Source organism: Macaca mulatta, chromosome 13 (assembly GCF_049350105.2).
Source record: "Macaca mulatta isolate MMU2019108-1 chromosome 13, T2T-MMU8v2.0, whole genome shotgun sequence".
Lineage (NCBI taxonomy): Eukaryota > Metazoa > Chordata > Mammalia > Primates > Cercopithecidae > Macaca > Macaca mulatta.
Window position 1 is genome coordinate 96,377,923 of NC_133418.1, and position 21,022 is coordinate 96,398,944.

Genomic DNA, 21,022 nt, shown 5'->3' on the forward strand with positions numbered 1-21,022 from the left:
GCCACTTGTGAGGTTCTGGGGGGAGTGGATCTCTCTAGCACTGTTGTGCCTTGGTGAGTTGTAAACATTGGATAAGGTTAGTCGATTCGTCCAGTTATGAGAACATGCTGCACATGAAGGCAAGGTCAGGAGTTGAACCTGTAGGGGCATCACATCTCTCCAAGGCCACAGCCTCTCTAGCCTGTTACAACCTTCGTCACAGGGCAGCAGGGAAGAGGGCGGCCTGAGCCTCACAAGTGGCTAAGTGCCCCTTTGCACGTAGAGGCCAGCACTACGATCTTAAAGGGTACTATTCGCATTCCACTCACTACCCTGCAGGCTCCCTCCCTCCCCAAATGCCGTACTCAGCCTTTGCTCCAGGAACAGCTTGATTGAGGAATGCATTCATGTCACTGGCGTCACCCGTGCCCACGGCGTAGCCTGTGAGGTTTCTGTTAAACTCCCGAAGGATATCTGGAAGAGGAGAGGGCGAACAGAATGCAGATGGCTCAGAACAGAAAGCAGGATAGCTTCTCTGGTACCGTGGGACCTAGGACCCCAAAGTGGGCCGTGTTATCACCCTCATGCTTCCTGGGGAGAGGCAGGGAGGCAGTGTGTGTCCTGGACATAAGCTGGAACCACCCTAAGTTGAAATGACCTGATGACTATGTGGGCCAGGGTGGCAAGAGCCTCTCACTCTTGTATTAAATTGTATTAATACAATTAAATTACATTAAAAATACATTTTTAATACAATTCACAGTGCATTGAAGGGTCACTACCTAATTTGTCTCAGCACCTCCTGGGCCTCTTGGAAAAACCCGAGGCTAAGAATAGTGGGTAACTTGTCCTAGGTCACCTGACAAGCACATTGGAGAGCCAGAGATTGAACTCAGATCTTCAGGCTCTAAATCCAGTGTTTATTCTACCCACCTCGGTTGCTTTTTCATAGCCTCCTGTCTCCTACTTAAATAGTGGGCCATGAGGCCGATGTCATTTGTTCCTTAGCTGGGAGGCACTCTCGGGAAACCAAGGGGCCAGATAGATGGAACAGTAGACCGATTCAAGCCCCGAATGGCTACTTACTAGGTAAGGTGGTCACATTCTCCAGGAAGCCGTCCCCTCCCGAACTGTAGGGCGTGAGCAAGCCAGTGAATGAGACGGAGAGACAGATTGGTTGAATCAATCTAGAAACTTGACAAAAGCGCAGCCCCCACCCTTCTTAGTGCCCATCAGCACCTTTGAGACGGGCCAGACCCATCTCTTTGTGTTTGAGGAATTCTAAGAAAATTTTGAATTCCCTAATATATTGGTTCCCTACCGAACCCAGGATTTGAAGATGAGAGAGCTGTTTCCTTACCAAATCCGGGGGGAGAATGCTTAGCTGAGTATATACTACGTGCCCAGACATGCACTAGATTTTGTTATTTCACATCTCCCAACAAGCCAATGATGTAGATGTGACTATGTCCATTTTACACAGTAAGAAAATAAGGTGCACACGAGTTAACTTGCTAAAGGTCACTGAAACCCAACTTGAGCTGGAAGCCTTTGCAAAATAGATAAAGCTCTTCTCTGCCCAGTAGTCAGGTAAATTCCAATGGAAGGTTCAGAAGAGTGGCCGCTCACTACCTTTCAATGCCCCATCTAATTTTCATTTAATCGAACTTCAAGGTACACCCTATTTCCTTTTATGCATTTATGAATAAATTGAGTATGACACACAGACGTAGTACTTCTAACAAAATCTGATGTTCATATATATGGTATTTACTGTTCTTTTTCTTGTCTCTTTTTCGAATCCCAGCATGTTATTCCAGGCCAATGGATTTTAAGAACATGGCCTTAGCTTCCAGCCTACCAGCAGAGACTTCTAAGGGACAGGCCATGAGTCATAGTTGTTCTTCATTCATGGAATGCTTGGAATGAAGTGGACTGTTGCATGCCAGAGTGGTCAAGGACTTAAGTCAGAGGCTCTGCAAGCAATTCAGGTGGTAGAGAGAAGGCAGATGCCATAAATCTTGCCCTTCTCCTTCACTCAGTTCTTGCTCCCCACCTTTCCATTAGATGTCTGAGCCTAACTTGCTCAGTGGATGGGCATTTGTTTGCGCATCTGATTCTTTTCCAGCTCTGCATGAAGCTGTTGCTTTCTGATCATTCTTTCTCTGGACTAAAGGCACCCAATCAGAATATTTTACATTTGAAAAGAAATTATAAGTCTATATACCTCCGCCAATCACTGTGTTCTAATTCTGCCTCCTTTTTTCCTCCAGTAAAGATATAGACATGCAAACACAAACGTATCAAGTACTTCCCACTGTAATTTCTTGTTTAAAGGTATCCTCGTTTTAAAACAAGTATGGTGGCTGATCAAGACTAACAGTCTATGAAAATCTCTCCCTGACTTCATTTTAAAGTGAAAACTTCCAGGAGAAGAAAAGGATTGTGACAAATAAACACAAAAGCGCAAAAATATTCAAACTCTCATTTTGATCAGAACTGTGTGAAACGTGAAAGGAAATAGACCCATATCAAACAGCTAGTCCACCTTAGACCCTTCAGATGAATATCATTTATGTTACACTATGAGCTCAACGGCTGGGCTCTGGTCATCTGTTGTCACCTAACGTGTACAGAAAAATAGAGTAGATGCTCAATAACATTTGTTGAAGGAGTTTCAGTCATGTGAGATTGAACCCCTAGTTAATAAAACAAAGGCATTTTTGGGGGTAAATTTTATTTTGGTCCTTTGAATGATCCCAAACAGGCAAACTTATTTCAGTGGAAGAAAAGGCAATGCTCTCAAGACCTCTAGGTCTGCCACACTGTTAAGCTGGCCAAAGCTGGAACCGTTCACTATAGAATCTCACAGGTCAAGGGGCCTTGGAAATATTCACAGCCAAGCCTCTTCTGCAGGTCCTGTTCACAGCCACCCACCCCCCATGAATTCTGGGTCTACTTCTCCCCTAACTCCATGAGATCCAGTCTTTTCACTTTGTTTCCTAGGGGGAAGAGGCTCAAATTGCATTCTTAATTGATGTAGTATCGTTAATTGCCTAGTTTTTCCAATCTAGAAGCTTTAGTGGCTCAAAAATTGCTTTTCTCAGATAAGTCTACTACATGAACACTTTCAGGAGATGTTAACAGGTGCTATGAACAAAGAAAATGTTCCAGAATTAAGGGAAACATTGGGCTAAACAGATAAAACTTAAATAGATTTCTGCATTGCCGGCCTTATCAGAGCCTTTAATATGCTAATACACACATGAATTCCCCAGAGGAAGGCTATAGTAATGTTTCCCCCTCAAATACGAAGGATTTTCTCTTCTCCAGGAACAAGTCTGGAGTTAATGTTCCATGGAACACACTTTGAGACACAGTAGTCTACGTATTCTATCAAGTGTCAAGTTGTGTCTTAGACCCTGACCTAGAGCTTCCATCTTTAACACACGTGCATTTGGGGGAAGCTATTTGAAATATTTAGGACAAATGAAGGTTTAAAGGGACAGCAGCCATTGAACCTGGGGCCTTAGAGCTAGAACTAGAAGACTGAGACATTAGGCTGTAATGGACTTCACTTGCAGGAAGAAACAGAGCAATGGCTGAATTTTCCCATTGCTGCAGAGAGAAACTTTTAGTAGAGGATTGCTGGTTCATATGTGAATCGCACGAGCCCGGCCGGTCGATCTGTTTGTAAAGTTGGACACATCACCTCACTTACCCAGGTTGCCCCACCAGGTGCACGTCGCGTATCTATCACCTGCAATGTGATTTGTCTACTTGATTTTTCTTTTTCCCCATGCTATCGTATGAGGTCATTGCCTTCTTAGCTGAGACCAAGGGCAGCCTGCCACAACCTCATGCTCTTTCTTGATTGTAATAAGCTCTGCTTTCTCTCCTCTATTTTTTTTTTCTCTCGTAGCCTCATTAGGAGCAGAGTGGTGAGTCAGTGAGGCTCTGATTTGTTCCGTGGCAGCCTGTTAGGACCAGGCACCTGACCAAGGACTTGTGGAAACACAGAGACCTTGGCGCAGGAAGGCACTGACCTCTGTTCTTGAGGGGTTGATATCCTCAAGCTAAGTCCTCATTGCGGGTGGTGCAGGCTGAGTGATGGCGCCTCCCTCCCGCCCTGGAAACCCATCCTCTCTGGGACTCTGGTCAGGTCTGGCCAGAGAACCGTCACAGTCCTGATCACCCCCTCCCTGCTCCCTGTCACTTCCCCAGGAAGCAAATTGACTCAGAAGAAAAGGGAGGCGGCAGCAAAGGTGTTCTCCCGGCTCCGCCACTCAAGAGCACGCTGCCCCCTTGTGGCCAGCTAAGTTCTAGTTGTTTTCCCAGGTAAATTCTGAGCTACTCGCCACTTTGAAGCCTACAGGAACGAGAACTTTATTAGGAAAGAAAGAAACTTGAGAATATCTACACGCAACCGCTCGCCTGACACACCCTGAGGTTCTCCACTTCTGTGTTCGGGATGCCCTTTCTCACCCTTTCTTCTTGTCGAATTGCTAATCTTTCAAGATATGGCTGATAGTGATTGTGTCTTGCTCACGCCCTCTCGAAGTGTGCAGTGGGTTTCAGAGGTTTCCTGTGTAGATGTGTATATATATGTAAAGGCAGTCGTGTAACTACAAGACAACATGAATAAACACACAAAGACAGTAAACAAAGACACAGGAACACCACGTGTACACGTATACATGCAAGCAGGGAGGTGAAGATTCAGGGATTTGGTGCTTTTCTGGTGCATTTCCTGTTGGATTTGCTGACCCAGGAGTCTGATAAGAACCCTGGTTTACTTTCTCTGCACAATCAAAAAAAAAAAAAAAGATTATCAACAGTAAAATATCCTCTCCACTCACCAAATGTTCACATTTTGCAGAAATATATAGCTTTTTCTTTCTGAAAGCCCCTTCCAGACCAAGTCTTCGACCTCTGGGATTTACATATTTACAGGAGACAAAGCCACACCCAATCTCTGCTGTGGGGGGAGCCCCAGGAGAGGCCAAAGGTTAACATTACCTGTATGACAGTCCCCGATACTGTGTGGTGACATCAGGGAGGTCGTCTGGTTTGGAGCCAATTCCATTGCCAGCCTTTGAAAATATACCAGAGTCCACAGGAAAATTAGCAAGTCAGAGAACAGGGAGGCCATGAATGTGCAGGGCTTCCAAAGAGAGGGTTCCCAATGCACTCGTGGTGGCAGGAGCAGACACGGGACCAGGAGCCCCCGGCTCTAAGTCTGCCATCCTCCCTCTCCAGCTGTGTGCCTTCTCCAACTCTCAGCTGCCTCCTTGCTGAGCTGAGGACATACCCTGCTCATCTCACAGGGAGTGTTTTGGGGATCAAATTGGATTACAGTTGTAAAAACTGCTTTGAAAACTCTCAAGTGCTTTTCAAACGTGAGAGTGTTAATATCGTTCCCAGCGTTATGCCCGTACGTTTTTTTTTTTGGTTGGTTTTTGTTTTTTGAGACGGAGTCTTGCTCTGTCACCCAGGCTGGAGTGCAGTGGCGCAATCTCGGCTCACTGCAAGCTCCGCCTCCCGGGTTCACGCCATTCTCCTGCCTCAGCCTCCAGAGTAGCTGGGACTACAGGCGCCCACCACCACGCCCGGCTAATTTTTTGTGTTTTTAGTAGAGGTGGGGGTTTCATTGTGTTAGCCAGGATGGTCTCGATCTCCTGACCTCTTGATCCACCCACCTCGGCCTCCCAAAGTGCTGGGATTACAGGCGTGAGCCACCGCGCCCGGCCGCCCCTAAGTTCTTTATGAGCATGAAGAGAGAGCTCATTGGCTTAAGGGACTGCAGTGGACAGATTTCTCCTAAGTCTCACGTTTCTTCTCTTTCCCTCTGGGGCATTCTGTAAGGTATCCTCAAGGCTTTGGACATGCTGCTGGAAAGTGATGATCTGGGATAGTAAAATAGCCTCATTTCTTGGAAGTTAGGAGCAGAGCTTTATCCACAACTAAGGAGTCCTTGCTGCTTTCCGTGCAGATGCAAAGAAGAAACAGATGTGAGGGTCTCAGCTGATTATAAAGCGTAATCCAAAGGAAAAAGAGCACCCGCACAGGGAGGTTTAGGAGAATTTTGAGTCAAAATGACATATTTTTACATATATTAAAAAAAGTGTTATTGGGTGTTCAAAATCTCTGCCCTCTGAGACAATTCAGTTCACTCTGGAAAAAGATGTCCTCTGCATCTTTTATCTGTTTGAGAAAGCGGCCGCAGATCGAATCATTGGCACGCTCTTGGATTGACAGAGCCAGGTAGAGGGGCAAGACAAGGCAGAGGACAGGCATGCAGGCCCTTAAGTTAAGGGGACTGGGATCTGGAGCTGACCTAGTTATTCCCAAACCACCCAGGGCCCAAGAGTCCTTACGGTCAGAGAATCCCCCAGAGCAGCCACAACTTGGATGTCTGCAGGTCTCAGAGCATGCACTGGAAAGACAAGCGGACACACTTAGGGCTGTAGGAGGGAAGCTGCAGTCAGACTCTAGTGCCTCTGGCTTCAAGCAAGATCCGAAACACAATCTGCACGAGCACAGGGCCATGCTGGGCTGGGCGTGCAGAGTGCCATGGAGGCAAAGTTATGTGAGGACAGTTTTCCCATAAGACACAACTGATCCTGGACCTTGTGTGCAAGGTGCAGAGAGGGAAAGAGAGGTGCAGAGAGGGAGAAGGAGGGAGAAGAAGAAAACTGGGGAAAGGGAGGAGAGGCAAAGGGAAAAGGAAGGAGGGAAGAAAGAAGAGAAAGGTGGGAGGGAGGTCAGGGCAGAGTAGGAGCCCATTTTAGTGCCAGTGGTCATGGGAGATGCCAGTCATGGCCTGAGTGCACAACTAGACGGGCATCAAACCACACATGACGAGGTGCAGGACCTGACGTGCAGCCCGTTTGGAGGTGGGTTCTGAATTTCCACCGAGAGTCTGAGAATAGTCATGTTGGGCCTTTCTCTGCCCCCACATCTCTTCTGAAGAGCCCAGGGAATCTTCCAGGCCCTACTGCAGGCAGCAGTGATTGCAGAGCCTGGGGCCACAGAGCCACCTTCCTCTTGGGACTTGGGCCCACCTCTGTGCTGAGGCACCAAGGGTGTGCTCACAGGGCTCCTCTGCTTGTGCTCCCTCTAAGAGGTGCAGGTGGGCAGGAGACAGCTCCTGGTCCTAGGTGCCTTGGTGCCTGCTGGGCATGGTGTCACCACCAGCCAGAGTGGTACAAAACAGGGACTCATCCCAGGTGACCACCTGGGCAGACAGCAAGCACTGGCCATCGCTCTGCCGTTTAGTGAGTGTGAAAGTCAGTTCAGATGACTCACTGGCATAGAAGCCCCTGTGGAGGGGCCCTGGGTCCTGCTGTGACATAGGGGACTTACCTGAGTTAGGGGGCGAGGCAGAAGGGGCTCTGTCCCTGCATGGCAGCCAGGTCCCATGACCCTAAGGGCACAGAACAAATCCCAGAATCTCAGGGTTGAAAGGGACCAGAAAAACTGGCTATCAGATGTATCCCAAGAGCTTTGAAAAATACAAATTCCTGGGTCCTACTCCCAGGGAGGGGCCTCAAAAGGGCTTTTGAAGAAGGCACCCTAGGTGATTTTGAGTATCGGCCACAGGTCGAGGTCCACTCATCTAGTTCAGACCCTTCCACCGTCCAATGCAAGAATCAAGGCAGCTACAAATGACCCCACCCCACAGCAGCTACTGCTCCTGCACCAGCTCTACAAGGAGGGGATTTCTCTTCACTTACGTCTCACTGAAGCTGGGACTGGGTTGGCTGGAGGCCTTCCAGCTGTTATCCACAGCATTTACGCTGCCCACTACCCCATCTGAAGGTCAGGTGTGGCCTTTATGCCCATCTAGAATTCTTGCCCACTTTCCCACCCTGTCCTGTTGGGCCTGACCCAGCCCAGGGGTTGCCCATCCCATTGCCTGGTGAGTTAAGGGGAGGCAAGAGGCAGGTACCTGCACGCTGTTCTTGTAGGTCCTCAGAAACGGCTGGACCTGTGAGGAGACGGGGATGAGCAACGGCAGCAAATTCTGCTCGCTTCTCTGCTTGCCAGCACTCAATCAGTGTCGGCCTGGTACAAATAGCTGCAGCCTCCCTGCCCTGTGTCCCAAGCCCGGCCTCTACCAGGCTGACTCCCTCCCAAGATGCAGGGGGCCATCTCTGCAACCTGAACCCAGCACAAAGAATGAGCATCAATTCATGCTTCACGGGAACGCGCCTGTCTTCCTTCCACCTGCGCGGTTGGCTGAGGATGGCTGTGCTGCCTCCCTTTCTCCACCCTCCCCTCTTGCAACCATGCACCTCTTTCTGCTGGAAAAAGCCCTTGTCTCCACTCCCCGGGCTCCCTTGCCACTCCATGCCTACCCCACCCTGCAGTGACTACGACCCCTTCCTGCCCAGGTAAGAAAAGTCAGATGATTTTGGTCCTGCCTCACATAAGCCCTGTGCACTGGTTCCCAGTGTCAGCCTAGGAGCCCTCTGGGTATACAGAGGGATTCTTGGGGGTGAGGGCAGCTGCTGCAGAGCTCCAAGAATCTTTCTGAGAACTTGTGAGTAAAAATGGGGGGCTTGTCCTGCTTTTCCTTCCCTAGCTCCAGCTTCCAATTTACTCCCCTACCCCCACCCAATTAGAGATCTAGATCTTGGTTCCTCGCTCTACCCATATTGTCATGGAGGCAGGGGGCTATATGAAGACAAGGGATCCTTCCGCCCCATCTGCCCTTGAAGTTCTCCGCTGCCCTCAGCTTTCAGAATGACAGGTAGATGTGGCTGCCATGCTCATCTTGCCTGCCTCAAAGATTTGTCTCCAGCCTAGACATGTGTGAGGGCTCCCAGCCATGCAGAGACCAAGCGCTCCCAGGCCTCTGGGTCACTGGGGGTGGTCATCCCTCTCAGCACAACCAGATGGGGCGTTTGGGGTGGGTGGGCAGGCAGAGCCGGGGTGAGGGTGAGGGCCTAGGATGAAATGAACCAAGAAGCCCAATGGAGCCGGAGCCTGGAAGGACGTGCTTTCCATTCTACCTGGTTCGGACATGTGATATTGATCTCGTTTTCAAACTTATGACGTGTCGTCTTCTGGCCAACAGGCTCCAGCTAAACAAAGAGGCAGGGAGATGGGGAGTGAGGAAGAGGCGGTCAGAATGGAAAGCTCAGGACGCAGGTCAGGGGCGCGGGAGGCAGGGAGGGACGAAGGAGATGGGGTTTGTTTATTAGCGGGAGGCAGGGAGGGACGAAGGAGATGGGGTTTGTTTATCATTGCTGTGCACAGAATCACACGGCCTGCACGATGGGCCTCCAAGGTCCTCCAAAGGCTTTGTGGAGTCTTTTTCTTACCAGAGGGAGGATGCATTTTCCTACTGCAGCCACCTTACCATATTGTTCCAGAGGGCGCTGGCTGCACGAGAGTGAGACTTGCTGCTGAAGTGGAAACAGTCAGGCGCAAAGAAAGAGTTGTCAGGCAATCCTTCCTGGTCACCGGGCAGAAAAAGAGAAGCAGTTATAGACACGCTGGATCATGTAAATGACACTCAGAAACAGCCACACACTATCTGTGGATTCTCTTTATCCACGATGCTTGCTTTCTTTACCGAGGTCTTTGGCAAGTCCACGTTTTCAAAGAACGGCTGCACGACCACCGTAAAATCTTCCCTTGTGTCATATCGCCCACTCTCAATCAGTTGGTGGGTCTTCTCCTGCAGGAGGAAAAGGGGACAGAGGTCAGGCGGTCCTCTCTGCATCTGCTCGGTCCTTGATCGATCTCTTTCTCCAACACAGAATTAAACAGAATCTGACTGCTGAGTGAAATCAACCTGCCGCAAAATCTCAACTGAGATTTTACATTTTAGATCATTTACATTTTAGATCAGCCTTTATCTCAGCCCCTGGCCCCAAACTCTGCTGCGACTGCATATATTTGAGCCAGTCTGTGAAAAGGGAAAGGTAAGAAAAGTCTATCAGCTGGACTTTATTTATTTATTTATTTATTTATTTATTTATTTATTTGAGACAGAGTCTCACTCTGTCGCCCAGGCTGGAGTGAAATGGCGCCATCTCGGCTCACTGCAACCTCCACTTCCCAGCTTCAAGTGATTCCCCTCAGCCTCCGGAGTAGCTGGGATTACAGTGCCAGCCACCACGCCCGGCTAACTTTTTGTATTTTTAATAGAGACGAGGTTTCACTATGTTGGCCAGGCTGGACTCAAACTCCTGACCTCGTGATCCACCCGCCTTGGCCTCCCAAAGTGCTGGGATTACAGGTGTGAGCCACCGTGCCTGGCCAGCTTGACTCCTTTTAAAGCTATTCTGATTAAGGACTTGAGGGGTGGTTTTTGGTTAAATGACATTCTGAATAATCCTAAGAATTTATTTCTGTCCTACATTTGTTCAGAAAAATCAAAGGTGAATCAAAATTTAATGTATATTTATACTGCCTGTGCATGGTGTGTGTGCACTTCTTTGAGGCTCTCAGATCTTTGAGGCTCTCACAGCTTCTGCTTGGGGTCACTTCTAGGAAAACCTGTTACCCCACTTCCGGCTCCCACTCTAGCCTGACTCAGCCGTTCCACTGCTAACCAGGGTTTCTGCCACCTCGGGATTACTCTGGCTGGAGAGGGAAGTCAGGGTTACATACCTGGGAATGTGAATGGTGTCACTTCAGAAAATACCACACACTGTCTTTTCCCAGGGTCAATTCCTAGGCCAGGAATGTCTCATGTCTGACCTCCCAAGCCAGGGTCTGCCTTGAGTAAGGCACGAGGGAAGGAGAGAAGGTCATCTCTCAGAACAGGGGAAGGAAGTGAGGTGCTACGAACTAGCAGGGTGACTTCCAGCCCGCTGCTTCCCTTTTCTTTGCTTCCCCTTGTAAATGGAGGATGCTGGCTGAGTCCTGGGCCATCTCTGAAGTCCTTTCCGATGCTACTGGTTACTCTGGGGATAGCCAGATGGGCTCACGGTGGAACCACACGCCTTTTGGCAGTGGAAAGAAATAGTGTGGAGAGTCCCTGGCACATGGCAAGTGGCAAGTGAGTGACTGTGGTTATTAATAGGAATGATCATCTCCAGGGAGAGTGATGAGAGCCGCAGCTATTGTGGGAAGTAGGGTGTGAGATGATTCTGAGAGAGGGCGTGATGGCCACACACGGCTGACACGTGGGCATCTCCAAAACACTAGACCAGGGCCTCAGTGGCGACCAGGATCAGCCTGGGAACAGCTGGCCTGTCTGCAGAGGCCAGCAGCGCGATGTTGGCGAATCTTTCTCCTGCTTTTCGGCTGCTCAGCATCTGAACCCACTTCCAAGTTTGAAGACCCCACTGCATAAAGAGCAGCCTGCCTCCCACTGTGGAAGCTAAAAAAGATGAGAATGCCTGCTTTCCCAACCCCTCGTGCAGCCAGGGCGTGGGTACGTGACTGAGACTTCACCAATCATTGCCTGTGTCAGGGATGGCAAAACATCCATTCTGCTGACGGTGGCAGCTGCATCCAGTTGCTAGAAGCAGCAGTGACAGTGGAGTCTGTGATGTCTTCCCTGGACCAGGTCTGTGGCCTGATTCTTTTTTTTTTTTTTTTTTTTTTTTGAGACAGAGTCTTGCTCTGTCCGGGTTCACACCATTCTCCTGCCTCAGCCTCCCAAGTAGCTGGGACTACAGGCGCCCGCCACCACACCCGGCTAATTTTTTGTAATTTTAGTAGAGATGGGGTTTCACCGTGTTAGCCAGGATGGTCTCTATCTCCTGACCTCGTGATCCGCCCGCCTCGGCCTCCCAAAGTGATGGGATTATAGGCATGAGCCACCGTGCCCGGCCCTGATTTTGATTCCTTTTTTTTTTTTTTTGAAACAGTCTCACTGTGTCACCCAGGTTGGAGTGCAATGGTGCAATCTCGGCTCACTGCAACCTCCGCCTCCTGGGCTCAAGTGATCCTCCCACCTCAGCCTCCCAAGTAGCTGAGACTACAGGCATGTGCCACCACGTCCAGCTAATTTTGGTGTTTTTTGCAGGGTTTCACTATGTTGGCCAGGCTGGTCTTGAACTCCTAACCTCAAGTGATCCACCCGCCTCCGTCTCCCAAAGTGCTGGGATTATAGGCATGAATTACCGCATCCAGCCCTGATTTTGATCCTTATGGCTTGGCCCCTAGAATTCCAGGATTCCATGATTCCTGATGGCTTAGCTCCTGACCCTAGCTCTCTAGCTCTGTCAGAGATTCTGTGTAAATATTGAATCTGCTTAAATTAGCCAGAAACTGCATGAACTTTAGTTGCATGCACCCAATAACCCCAAATGAAACAGGGTTGCTTTCATGGCCATAACCTCAGCTGTTTTCCCTCTTCTGATGTGGGCCAGGGACTTCCTCCCCAGAGTCCCAGGTGCCTGCTCACAGTAGAAGAAAGTATGGCTTGGCACGGTGGCTCATGCCTGCAATCCCAGCACTTTGGGAGGCTGAGGCAGGTGGATTGCTTGTGTGCAGGAGTCCAAGACCAGCCTGGGCAACATAGTGAAACCCAATCTCTACTAAAAATACAAAAAGTAGCTGGGTGTGGTGGCACACACCTGTAGTCCCAGCTACTTGGAGGACTGAGGCAGGAGGATCACTTGAGGCTTGGAGGTCAAGGCTGCAGTGAGCCAAGATTGTGCCACTGCACTCCAGACTGGGTGACCAAGTGAGACCCTGTCTCATTATAAATAAATAAATAAATAAATAAATAAATAAATAAATAAATAATAAAACAAAATAAAATAAAGGAAGTCCAGCTGGGGAGTCATCCCGAGTGCTAGGTAGTAGGCACAAAGGATAATACATACAGGTTCATTTCCCTGAGCCCTGATACACCTGGCAGGTATAGCTGCCCCCAAAATGGTCTGCAGGGAAATGGTGCTGTCCCCAAGGAGTCCATGGACTCCTGGAAGGATGGATCCACTCTGGCAGCTGTTTGCAGCCTAGTCTAGAAGAAAGGCCTACTATTGTCCTCTTTGAGTGACTGGATAAATTTTTTGTTGGGGAGAAACTCGATCGTTAAGGGAGTCAGTTGTTCTGGTCAAAGATGTGCTAGAGAAAGGACTAAAACGAACAACTCACAATATGGAGATGATCTCCTGACTTTCTTTCTCCTTGTGCTCCCCAAGAACATCCATTCTATCGGAGCGGAGGGCAGAGGGAATGCACCTTATCTCACTGAACCCTGGAGACCCTCAAGGCAGGGAAGTCTTTCAGCCTCCGTTTCCCACCCAGGAGCTGGAAGTTCAGAGAAGTTTCATTGCCCAAGTGTCTAACGTTCCACAACCAGTGAGCAGAGTCGAGGTTCGGATCTGGATAGATCCACTCTGAAACTTCTTTCCATGATCCATGTTTGCCATGGACAAGTGGAAATGTTCATTTCATGTAACGACCAGGAACTGAGATTCAGTGGCTCGTGTTCAGGGACTTGGTTCTGTGGTGCAATTCAAACAAACCAAATAGCAGTCCCCGCTGTGTCTCAGGGTGTTTTAAAATCAGCAAACTAGTCAGTGGTCATCGCCCACACAGGGTCAAAATTACTGAAGCATTGACTTGTTCTCTAGACAGAGGAATCAAATCACACAGCAGTTCTGGGAAGTCTTAGAACCCCCTTCCCGGCTTACCTGAAACTTCTTGTTGAATTCGATGAGGGTGGCAAGTTCTGTTGAGTTATCATCAAACTTCAGGACACAGGGACACAGAGACCTGCAGACCAAACCAAAGAGAAACCCTCACTGCATCAAGATCACCATCCTGAATAAGGAATGCAGAAACGTTGGCTTGAGACTCAATATATTTCTTTTAACTTGGAGTTCAGAAATCTGTGCTAATGAGGAGCCTGGCTGGCTGACCTGCTGACCACACCAAACGAAGCTAAAGAAAATTTCCAGGCCAGGAGCGGTGGCTCACGCCTATAATCCCAGCACTTTGGTGGGCGAGGTGGGCAGATCCCTTGAGGTCAGGAGTTCGAGACCAGGCTGGCTGACATGGCGAAACCCCGTCTCTACTAAAAATACAAAATATTAGCCGGGCATGGTGCTGCATGCCTGTGGTCCCAGCTACTCAGCAGGCTGAGGCATGAGAATCGCTTGAACCTGGGAGGCGGAGGTTACAGTGAGCCGAGATTGTGCCACTGCACTCCAGCCTGGGCGACAGAGCAAGACTCTCTCTTGAAAGAAGAAAAAAAAAAAAAGAAAAAAGAAAAATTCCTAGACCTGGATTTGCTCTTGAAAACGAAATAGACTTCTTCTGCTATCTGTAGGAGTGACTTTTATGGAGCCAACTCACCTTGGGGCTGTCTGAGGAAAGTGCTGTGTGGATGAGGCATGCTTCAGTGACAACAATAATAATTGCTGAGATACATTGATTTGAATGTATTTTAGTAATTATTATTGAATAATTAACATTGAAAGGTATACCAAGCACTGCAATAATAACTTTATGGTTATTAACTTGTTTAGTCCTCCCAGCCATTCTAGAAGTGGTATTCTCATTATCCCTGTTTTAGAGATGAGGAAACCGAGGCTCAGAGTGGTTGAGTAACTTTCTCAAGGTTGCATGGGTGCTGAGTGTGGGAGCTAGGATTTGAACTTAAGTCTGCCTGGCTCTGAACCTGAGCTCTTAATCTCTATATTAAATCTCTATATTAAACTGCTTCCATCCAGTCTGCATCTCTGACCTGGCCAGCTATCTGGCACATCTGGGCTTTTGGTCCAGGGGGATGAGGTGATAACAGCAGGGATGGCTCCCTGTAGACTCAGCACTGCAGAGGAAAGCACAGCCACCCAATGAAACAGTGGAGAGGCGGGGAGTGCAGGGCACTGCAGAGGTGGCAGGAGAAGGTGACCTGAGTCTATCCAACCTTGACATTCAGTGACTTGGCCATCTCAGATCTGTGAATGGACCTGGCAAATGCCTATTCTGAACCTTTAGTTTGAAAGGTTTAAAAAACCCTGCCGGGATGGGTAGCAGGAGGCCTTCTGGTAAGCTGCTCTGAAGTGGAGTGAAGACACCGATCCCCTGTTTGGCCCAGTGACTGGAGAAAGTGGGAGCCAGGGGATGAGTCAGCAGTTGGAAATAGCATGCCTGACACCAGCTGTGTTCATAGGCACGTGTCACCCAGCAGCCATCCTGTCTCTGCTCACAGCACCGTGAGGCCTTCTCCAGGGGACCTGTGCAGTTTGGGTCCCCCAGGTGAGGCATGGCGTGGATCTGCAGAGGAGCAGGAAAGGTACCCCTTAACTTCCAAGAGCAAGTCTGGCCCATGTGAATTATTCAGTCATCCAGCAAACAGCAGCTGAGCCCCTACACCGTGCTAGCAGTGACTCAGACTGAGTTCACAGGCTGTGGGGGAGAGAGGCATATGAAGAATTACCATGTGATGTGCTCAGGGCTGGGATGGGGACCTGTACTGAGTAACACAGCGGGGGGGCAGGGTAGGGGAGCACAGCCTCAGTGACCTCAGCTAACAGTCCAGAGGAGAACTTGCAGGAAGGCAGGCTGTGGGAAACGTTCATGCTTCACTTAGAGAAACGTCTTATTCCTGACCGTCCTGGAGATGTGTGATACAGGCTGGGTCTCCCTTATCTGAAATGCTTTAAGCCAGAAGCATTTCAGAATTTTTTTTTTTTTTTTTTTTTTTTTTTTTTTTTTTGATTTTGGAATATTTGCATTACCCTATGGCTATCGTTTTCAGCCACATCTTTACAACACAGAGAATAAGCAAAAACTAGGTGCGTAATGCACGCAGGTCTTAGCCCCACATGAGCCCTCGTGGGGAACCTGCTGTTGGAGTATCCAGCCTGCACATGTGCCATTTTGCTACCCTTTGTGGGCATGCTTGAGCCACAGGATCTGGGCATGCCCAGAAAAGATAGTGCATCGCAGCTGAAGGGGGCTTTTCGGGGCTGCTGAGTAAACTGCGTGCTGTGCACCTGTGTTTTGACTACAACCTGTCACACGAGGTCAGGTGTGGAATTTTCCCCTTGTGGTGTCATGTTAGCATTTTAAAAGTTTTAGATTTTGGGTCAGGCGTGGTGGCTCATGCCTGTAATCCCAGCACTCTGGGAGGCCGAGGAGGGTGGATCACCTGAGATCAGGAGTTTGGGACCAGCTTGGCCAACATGGTAAAACCCCGTCTCTACTAAAAATACAAAAATTAGCTGGGCGTGGTGGTACACCTGTAATCCCAGCTACTCAGGAGGCTGAGGTGGGAGAATTGCTTGAACCTGGGAGGTGGAGGCTGCAGTGGGCTGAGATCGCACCACTGTACTCCAGCCTGGGTGACAGAGTGAGACCTTGTTTCAAAAAAAAAAAAAAAAAGTTTTGGATTTTGCAGCATTTCAGATTCCAGATTTTCAGATGAGGGATGCTCAGCCTGTATTAGACGGGGAAGCCAGCGGTGTCTGGCTCTGGAGGCTGAGGGGTGAGGACGTCCTCTCAGGCAGCTTCTCAGGACCAGTGCTTTCTACTCTCTGGGGAGGACTCTATCCTCTGGACCCTGCTGATTCTGGTTTGACCTCCTTCTCTGGCTAGTGACAGTGGCCCTGTATCTGTGAATGCTTTACATGGAACACCCATACCAACCAGAGGCACCCCTGTCCTAGAGATGGGCCTCTAGGAGGGGACAGGTCAGCTCTGGACACACTTGGAAGCAGGTACCAGCAGTGGCCTGGGCGGTCCCCAGGCCTCGCCCACACAGCTTGACTCCATTCCTAGCGTTTACTCTTCCCTCTTGGAGGCCTGGAGGGTGCCTTGTGGCTGCCATGGCAACAGAGGCAGGGTGCAAGGGTAGTTCCCCATGCACACCCTGAGGTGGGCTGAGGCCTATACCAGGGTGGAAAAATCCTGGGATATCCTCCCCTTAGGCCTTTCCAGGTTAGAAGATGGGGTGGTCACAGCCCTTTCACACTTCGGCCCTTGGGTTTTCTTTCTTTCTTTTTTTTTTTTGAGACGGAGTCTGGCTCTGTCGCCCGGGCTGGAGTGCAGTGGCTGGATCTCAGCTCACTGCCTCCCGGGTTCACGCCATTCTCCTGCCTCAGCCTCCCGAGTAGCTGGGACTACAGGTGCCCGCCACCACACCCGGCTAGTTTTTTGTATTTTTTAGTAGAGACGGGGTTTCACCGTGTTAGCCAGGATGGTCTCAATCTCCTGACCTCGTGATCCACCCGTCTCAGCCTCCCAAAGTGCTGGGATTACAGGCTTGAGCCACTGCGCCCGGCCTGGCCCTTGGGTTTTCTAAGGAATTTGCTAAGGGTGCCACTGTCCTTAGCAGTTAGGATTCTTAGCAGAACTGGGGAGAAGTGTCTGACCTGAGGATCATCCTTGGGCAGTAGACTTTCTTCTCCTGGTACAGCTCTCTCAGGTTGACGATCTCAAGCACCGTCACCAGGTTCACAAATGCCCGAGGAACCTGAGAAAAGGCAAAAATCAGTCACCAAGAGGATGAGGCTGGGCAGCTCCAGGGTCTCACCTGGGTTTGGGACCTGCTCTTCCTGCTGAAGTTTCAGGTCTAGGGACTTCCATCTGCCCCCATCCACTTCCTCCAACCGTCCCTGCTCCCCATCTATGCATCTGGACTGGGATCCACAACAAAGGTGACCTGCCGGGGAGGTCTCAGCAGGACGCCAGAGCTTCCTCTAGGCCAGGTCTCACCGCCTAGCCTCCATACCTCGGCGTGGAGGATGTCCAGGGCCTTCCCAATGTTGTCTGTGAAGTTCTGGGGAGAATAATGGACCTGCAGGAAGAGAAGTGTCCATTGAACACCATTTGTCACCAAATCTCTCTACAGAACCGGGCTACTTTCTCTCTTGGGTCCTTCTTTTTTTTTTTCTTTCTTTCTGTTTTTGAGACATGGTCTCACTCTGCCTTCTGGGCTGGAGTGCAGTGGCATGATCACAGCTCACTGCAACCTTCACCTCCTGGGCTCAAGCAATCCTCCTACCTCAGCCTCCCAAGTAGCTGGGACCACGGATACATGACACCACACTTGGCTAATTTTTGTTTTTTTGTTTTTCTGTTTTTTGGTAGAGATGGGGTTTCACCATGTTGCCCAGGCTGGTCCTGGGCTCAAGTGATCCATCCATCTCGGTCTCCCAAAGTGCTGGGATTACAGGTGTGAGCCACTGCACCTGGCCAGGGTCCTCTTCTTTCTGTATTCAGTCACAGTGGGCAATATTGAAATGCAGTGTTTGTCTTTGGGGCCCCAGCCTCGACACCAGCCCCATGATTTGGGGCCCCAGCCTCGACACCAGCCTCAGGTTTGCCATGGCTGTGGCCCTCAGGGAAATGCCGTTTTTCTTTTTGTTTTGTTTTGTTTGTTTTTTTGCGTGGAGCTCTGGACCTACTCCATATCCACTAGCTGTAGAGCCGGAGCATCACATCTCTGGGCCCCTCTAACACGGGGATGTCAGAGCAGATGACCTCTAAGATCTCCTGCAACCTGAGCAGCCTCTGTCCTATGGCCCGATCTCTTTTGCTTGGATCCTCAGTGTCTGGGGCTACTGAGCGCACCCTACATGTATGAAAGCACACCCTACACAAATCAAAGCAATAACGGGAGGGGAAGAGGGGAAGAGGGTCCTGTGAAACACCCGCCACACCAAGCCTCAACACATTTTAACTGTTTCTCCTGATCTCGATATTTGCGGTTTTAAAGGTTTCTCGCAGTGGAACTCTTTCTCTGATTGAAATCTAAAGAAAAACCCTGCTGTATGGAACATACCAAAGCTGTGTCACTTCACATGAGCAGGGGAGGGGCCCAGGGTCCCACCTCCCCATGGGCCACCAGCAGCCCCAAGGCTCCCCTCTGGGCCTTTAAGATCACAGCTTGAAAACTCCTCTGACTCCTGGTGACTTTGATGCCAGGAAAGTGGGTTGTGAGGGGCCTGGGGGCCAGGGCGTCCCTCCAGGTAGGTGCTTACAGGCTACAGCAAGACCACTACTTCCTAAACCTGACTCTGCTGGTCCCCTATCTGCCTGACAAACCTCATCTTCAAGCTCCAGCTGGAAAGTCTCCTGCTCTGTGTAAATCTCTCCGACAACCCCCGCTTCCCCACACACCAGGGTCCCACAGCAACTTTTGCTTTTTTTTTCTTTGAGATGGAATCTCACTTTGTCACCCAGGCTGGAGTGCAGTGGCGTGATCTCAGCTCACTGCAACCTCTGCCACCTCTGTTCAAGCGATTCTTCTGCCTCACCCTCCCAAGTAACTGGGACTACAGGCACTCACCATTATGACTGGCTAATTTTTGTATTTTTGTAGAGATGGGGTTTCACCATGTTGGCCAGGCTGGTCTCGAACTCCTGACCTCAGGTAATCTGTCTGCCTCGGCCTCCCAAAGCGCTGGGATTACAGGTGTGAGCCACCACGCCAGCCAACTTTGCTTTTAGACCTCCCTTCTGTGTGCAACCCTACAACCACATCCTGATGTCTGCCTTGTGCAGGATGAATTGCCCATGTCTCTCTCCGCTGGCAGTGCGAGTTCCTGAGGACAGGGCCTGTGTTTCCTTCGCCACTGCTTTGCTCCTGGCATAGGCGTGGGTGGGAGACTAGTGGGTATGCCCTGTCAGGCTTCTATCAGCTCAGAGACTGAGGTTCCAGGAGGACATGCAGCATCCATGGAGCAGCAGCCTTGATCTTGGGTTTCCCACCGGCCCAGAATGACGTGGCTCTGAAGCTCACCCAAATGCCTGCAGGAACTCGACCTTTCCATACAAGTGACAGCACAAAGGTGGAGAGCGCAAGGCCACTGGAGACTGGGGAAAGGAGCTAACCTGTGACTCTCTGTGAACACAGGAAAGATTTTTCTAGTCAATGGGTGTTATCTTGGTTTCTAGAATGATATGATCAAGCTCCCTTGATAGGAAACTTAATCAGGATCAATCTTATAACCAACCCTGCTTGTCCAGCTGAATGGCTCCCTGGAGGTGAATGCCTTCTCAGTCTCAGGGTTCATCCCAGGCTGGATCCAAGACAAACCATGAGCCTGAGTCCCAACTTAGCTGTACTGCTCCCGGGCAGAGCAAGTGACCGGGCTGTGAAAATCCTTCTCTGGGGGTGAGTCTTGAGTAAAGGGCCTGCAGACCTACCGGATCACTGCAGAAATCACAGAGGTCATTGCCGCCTATAAACAGGGTTATTATCTTCCAGTCTTCCTGAAAGTGTATCCTCTGAAATGAATAAGAAACACACAGTCAAGCACCTTGTCCCAGAGTCAAGCCAAGGAAAACACAAAGTGCTTGACACTAGAAAAGATGGGTCCTCACACACTAGAGTCTCATGGACTTTCGAATGTTCTGTTCCTTGGTTTTGGGCTCCTGAGATCATAGGTGCTAATGGTTCATTATTTTAGGTGGGATCACTGAACTTCCATGTGGCTCTGCCCACACACAAAAGCACACACGTCACAGTTTCCACGTGTCCTGGTGGGAGTGGATACAGATGCCCTCTGAGCTCTGTTCCTCCATCTCCAGCATAGCAAGGAAGTGGGGAGGGGATAAGGAAGCTGGTCTTGGCCATGGGACAGGAACGTTTGTTCCAGAATCTTCTAGAAATCCTGAATTCTAATTTTGCCTTAACAGAGAAAGGACCACCTTTCATTAAGAGGGAGCTCTCCAAATTTGGAGTACTCACACTGGTGACTAGCTCTGCCTATGAACTAGTCAAGCCAGAGAGGATGGGTAGAGTAAGGTGGCAGCTCTAAGCACAAGCTCTGAAAAGATTTTGCCACCTCTGGTATCTGTCTCCTCCAAGGAGGACCTGGAGAAGTACGTGAAGTCACAGGGCTGTGTGGAGAGGGTACAGCCATACACATTCCATAAACTATGGCCCCAGGGCAACCACGGCCCTTCAAGCCTCTTATATTGCCCCAGGCCTACACAGCTTTACTTCTCTGATCTGCACTTCCAAAAGAGGGTGGAAGGAGGAAGGTGAGAACAAGATCCAGAAAAGTTTGACATTAAGGGTAGAAATACCCTGAAAATATCCCAGTAATAGACTTTGTTGTACATTAAATTATATATAACATAATTCATCCTAATCTTCCTTTTTATT

At 49.6% G+C, this 21,022-nt stretch overlaps 1 protein-coding gene across 2 annotated transcripts in view; it reads right to left on the bottom strand.

The window, feature by feature from the left end:
- PLB1 (phospholipase B1) overlaps positions 1 to 21,022 on the bottom strand; it is a 150,034-nt gene that overhangs the window by 44,226 nt on the left and 84,786 nt on the right. For both annotated transcript variants that reach the window (XM_077959806.1, XM_077959805.1), the window contains exons 23-35: positions 20,059 to 20,139; positions 17,639 to 17,704; positions 17,280 to 17,380; positions 13,593 to 13,674; positions 9,563 to 9,667; positions 9,347 to 9,442; positions 8,997 to 9,068; positions 7,931 to 7,969; positions 7,345 to 7,405; positions 6,357 to 6,415; positions 4,999 to 5,072; positions 1,066 to 1,109; positions 345 to 453 (exon numbers count right to left, since the gene is read on the bottom strand). In XM_077959806.1, coding sequence (XP_077815932.1) covers positions 345 to 453; positions 1,066 to 1,109; positions 4,999 to 5,072; positions 6,357 to 6,415; positions 7,345 to 7,405; positions 7,931 to 7,969; positions 8,997 to 9,068; positions 9,347 to 9,442; positions 9,563 to 9,667; positions 13,593 to 13,674; positions 17,280 to 17,380; positions 17,639 to 17,704; positions 20,059 to 20,139 — 989 coding nt within the window. The remainder of the gene's footprint in view (positions 1 to 344; positions 454 to 1,065; positions 1,110 to 4,998; positions 5,073 to 6,356; positions 6,416 to 7,344; positions 7,406 to 7,930; positions 7,970 to 8,996; positions 9,069 to 9,346; positions 9,443 to 9,562; positions 9,668 to 13,592; positions 13,675 to 17,279; positions 17,381 to 17,638; positions 17,705 to 20,058; positions 20,140 to 21,022) is intronic.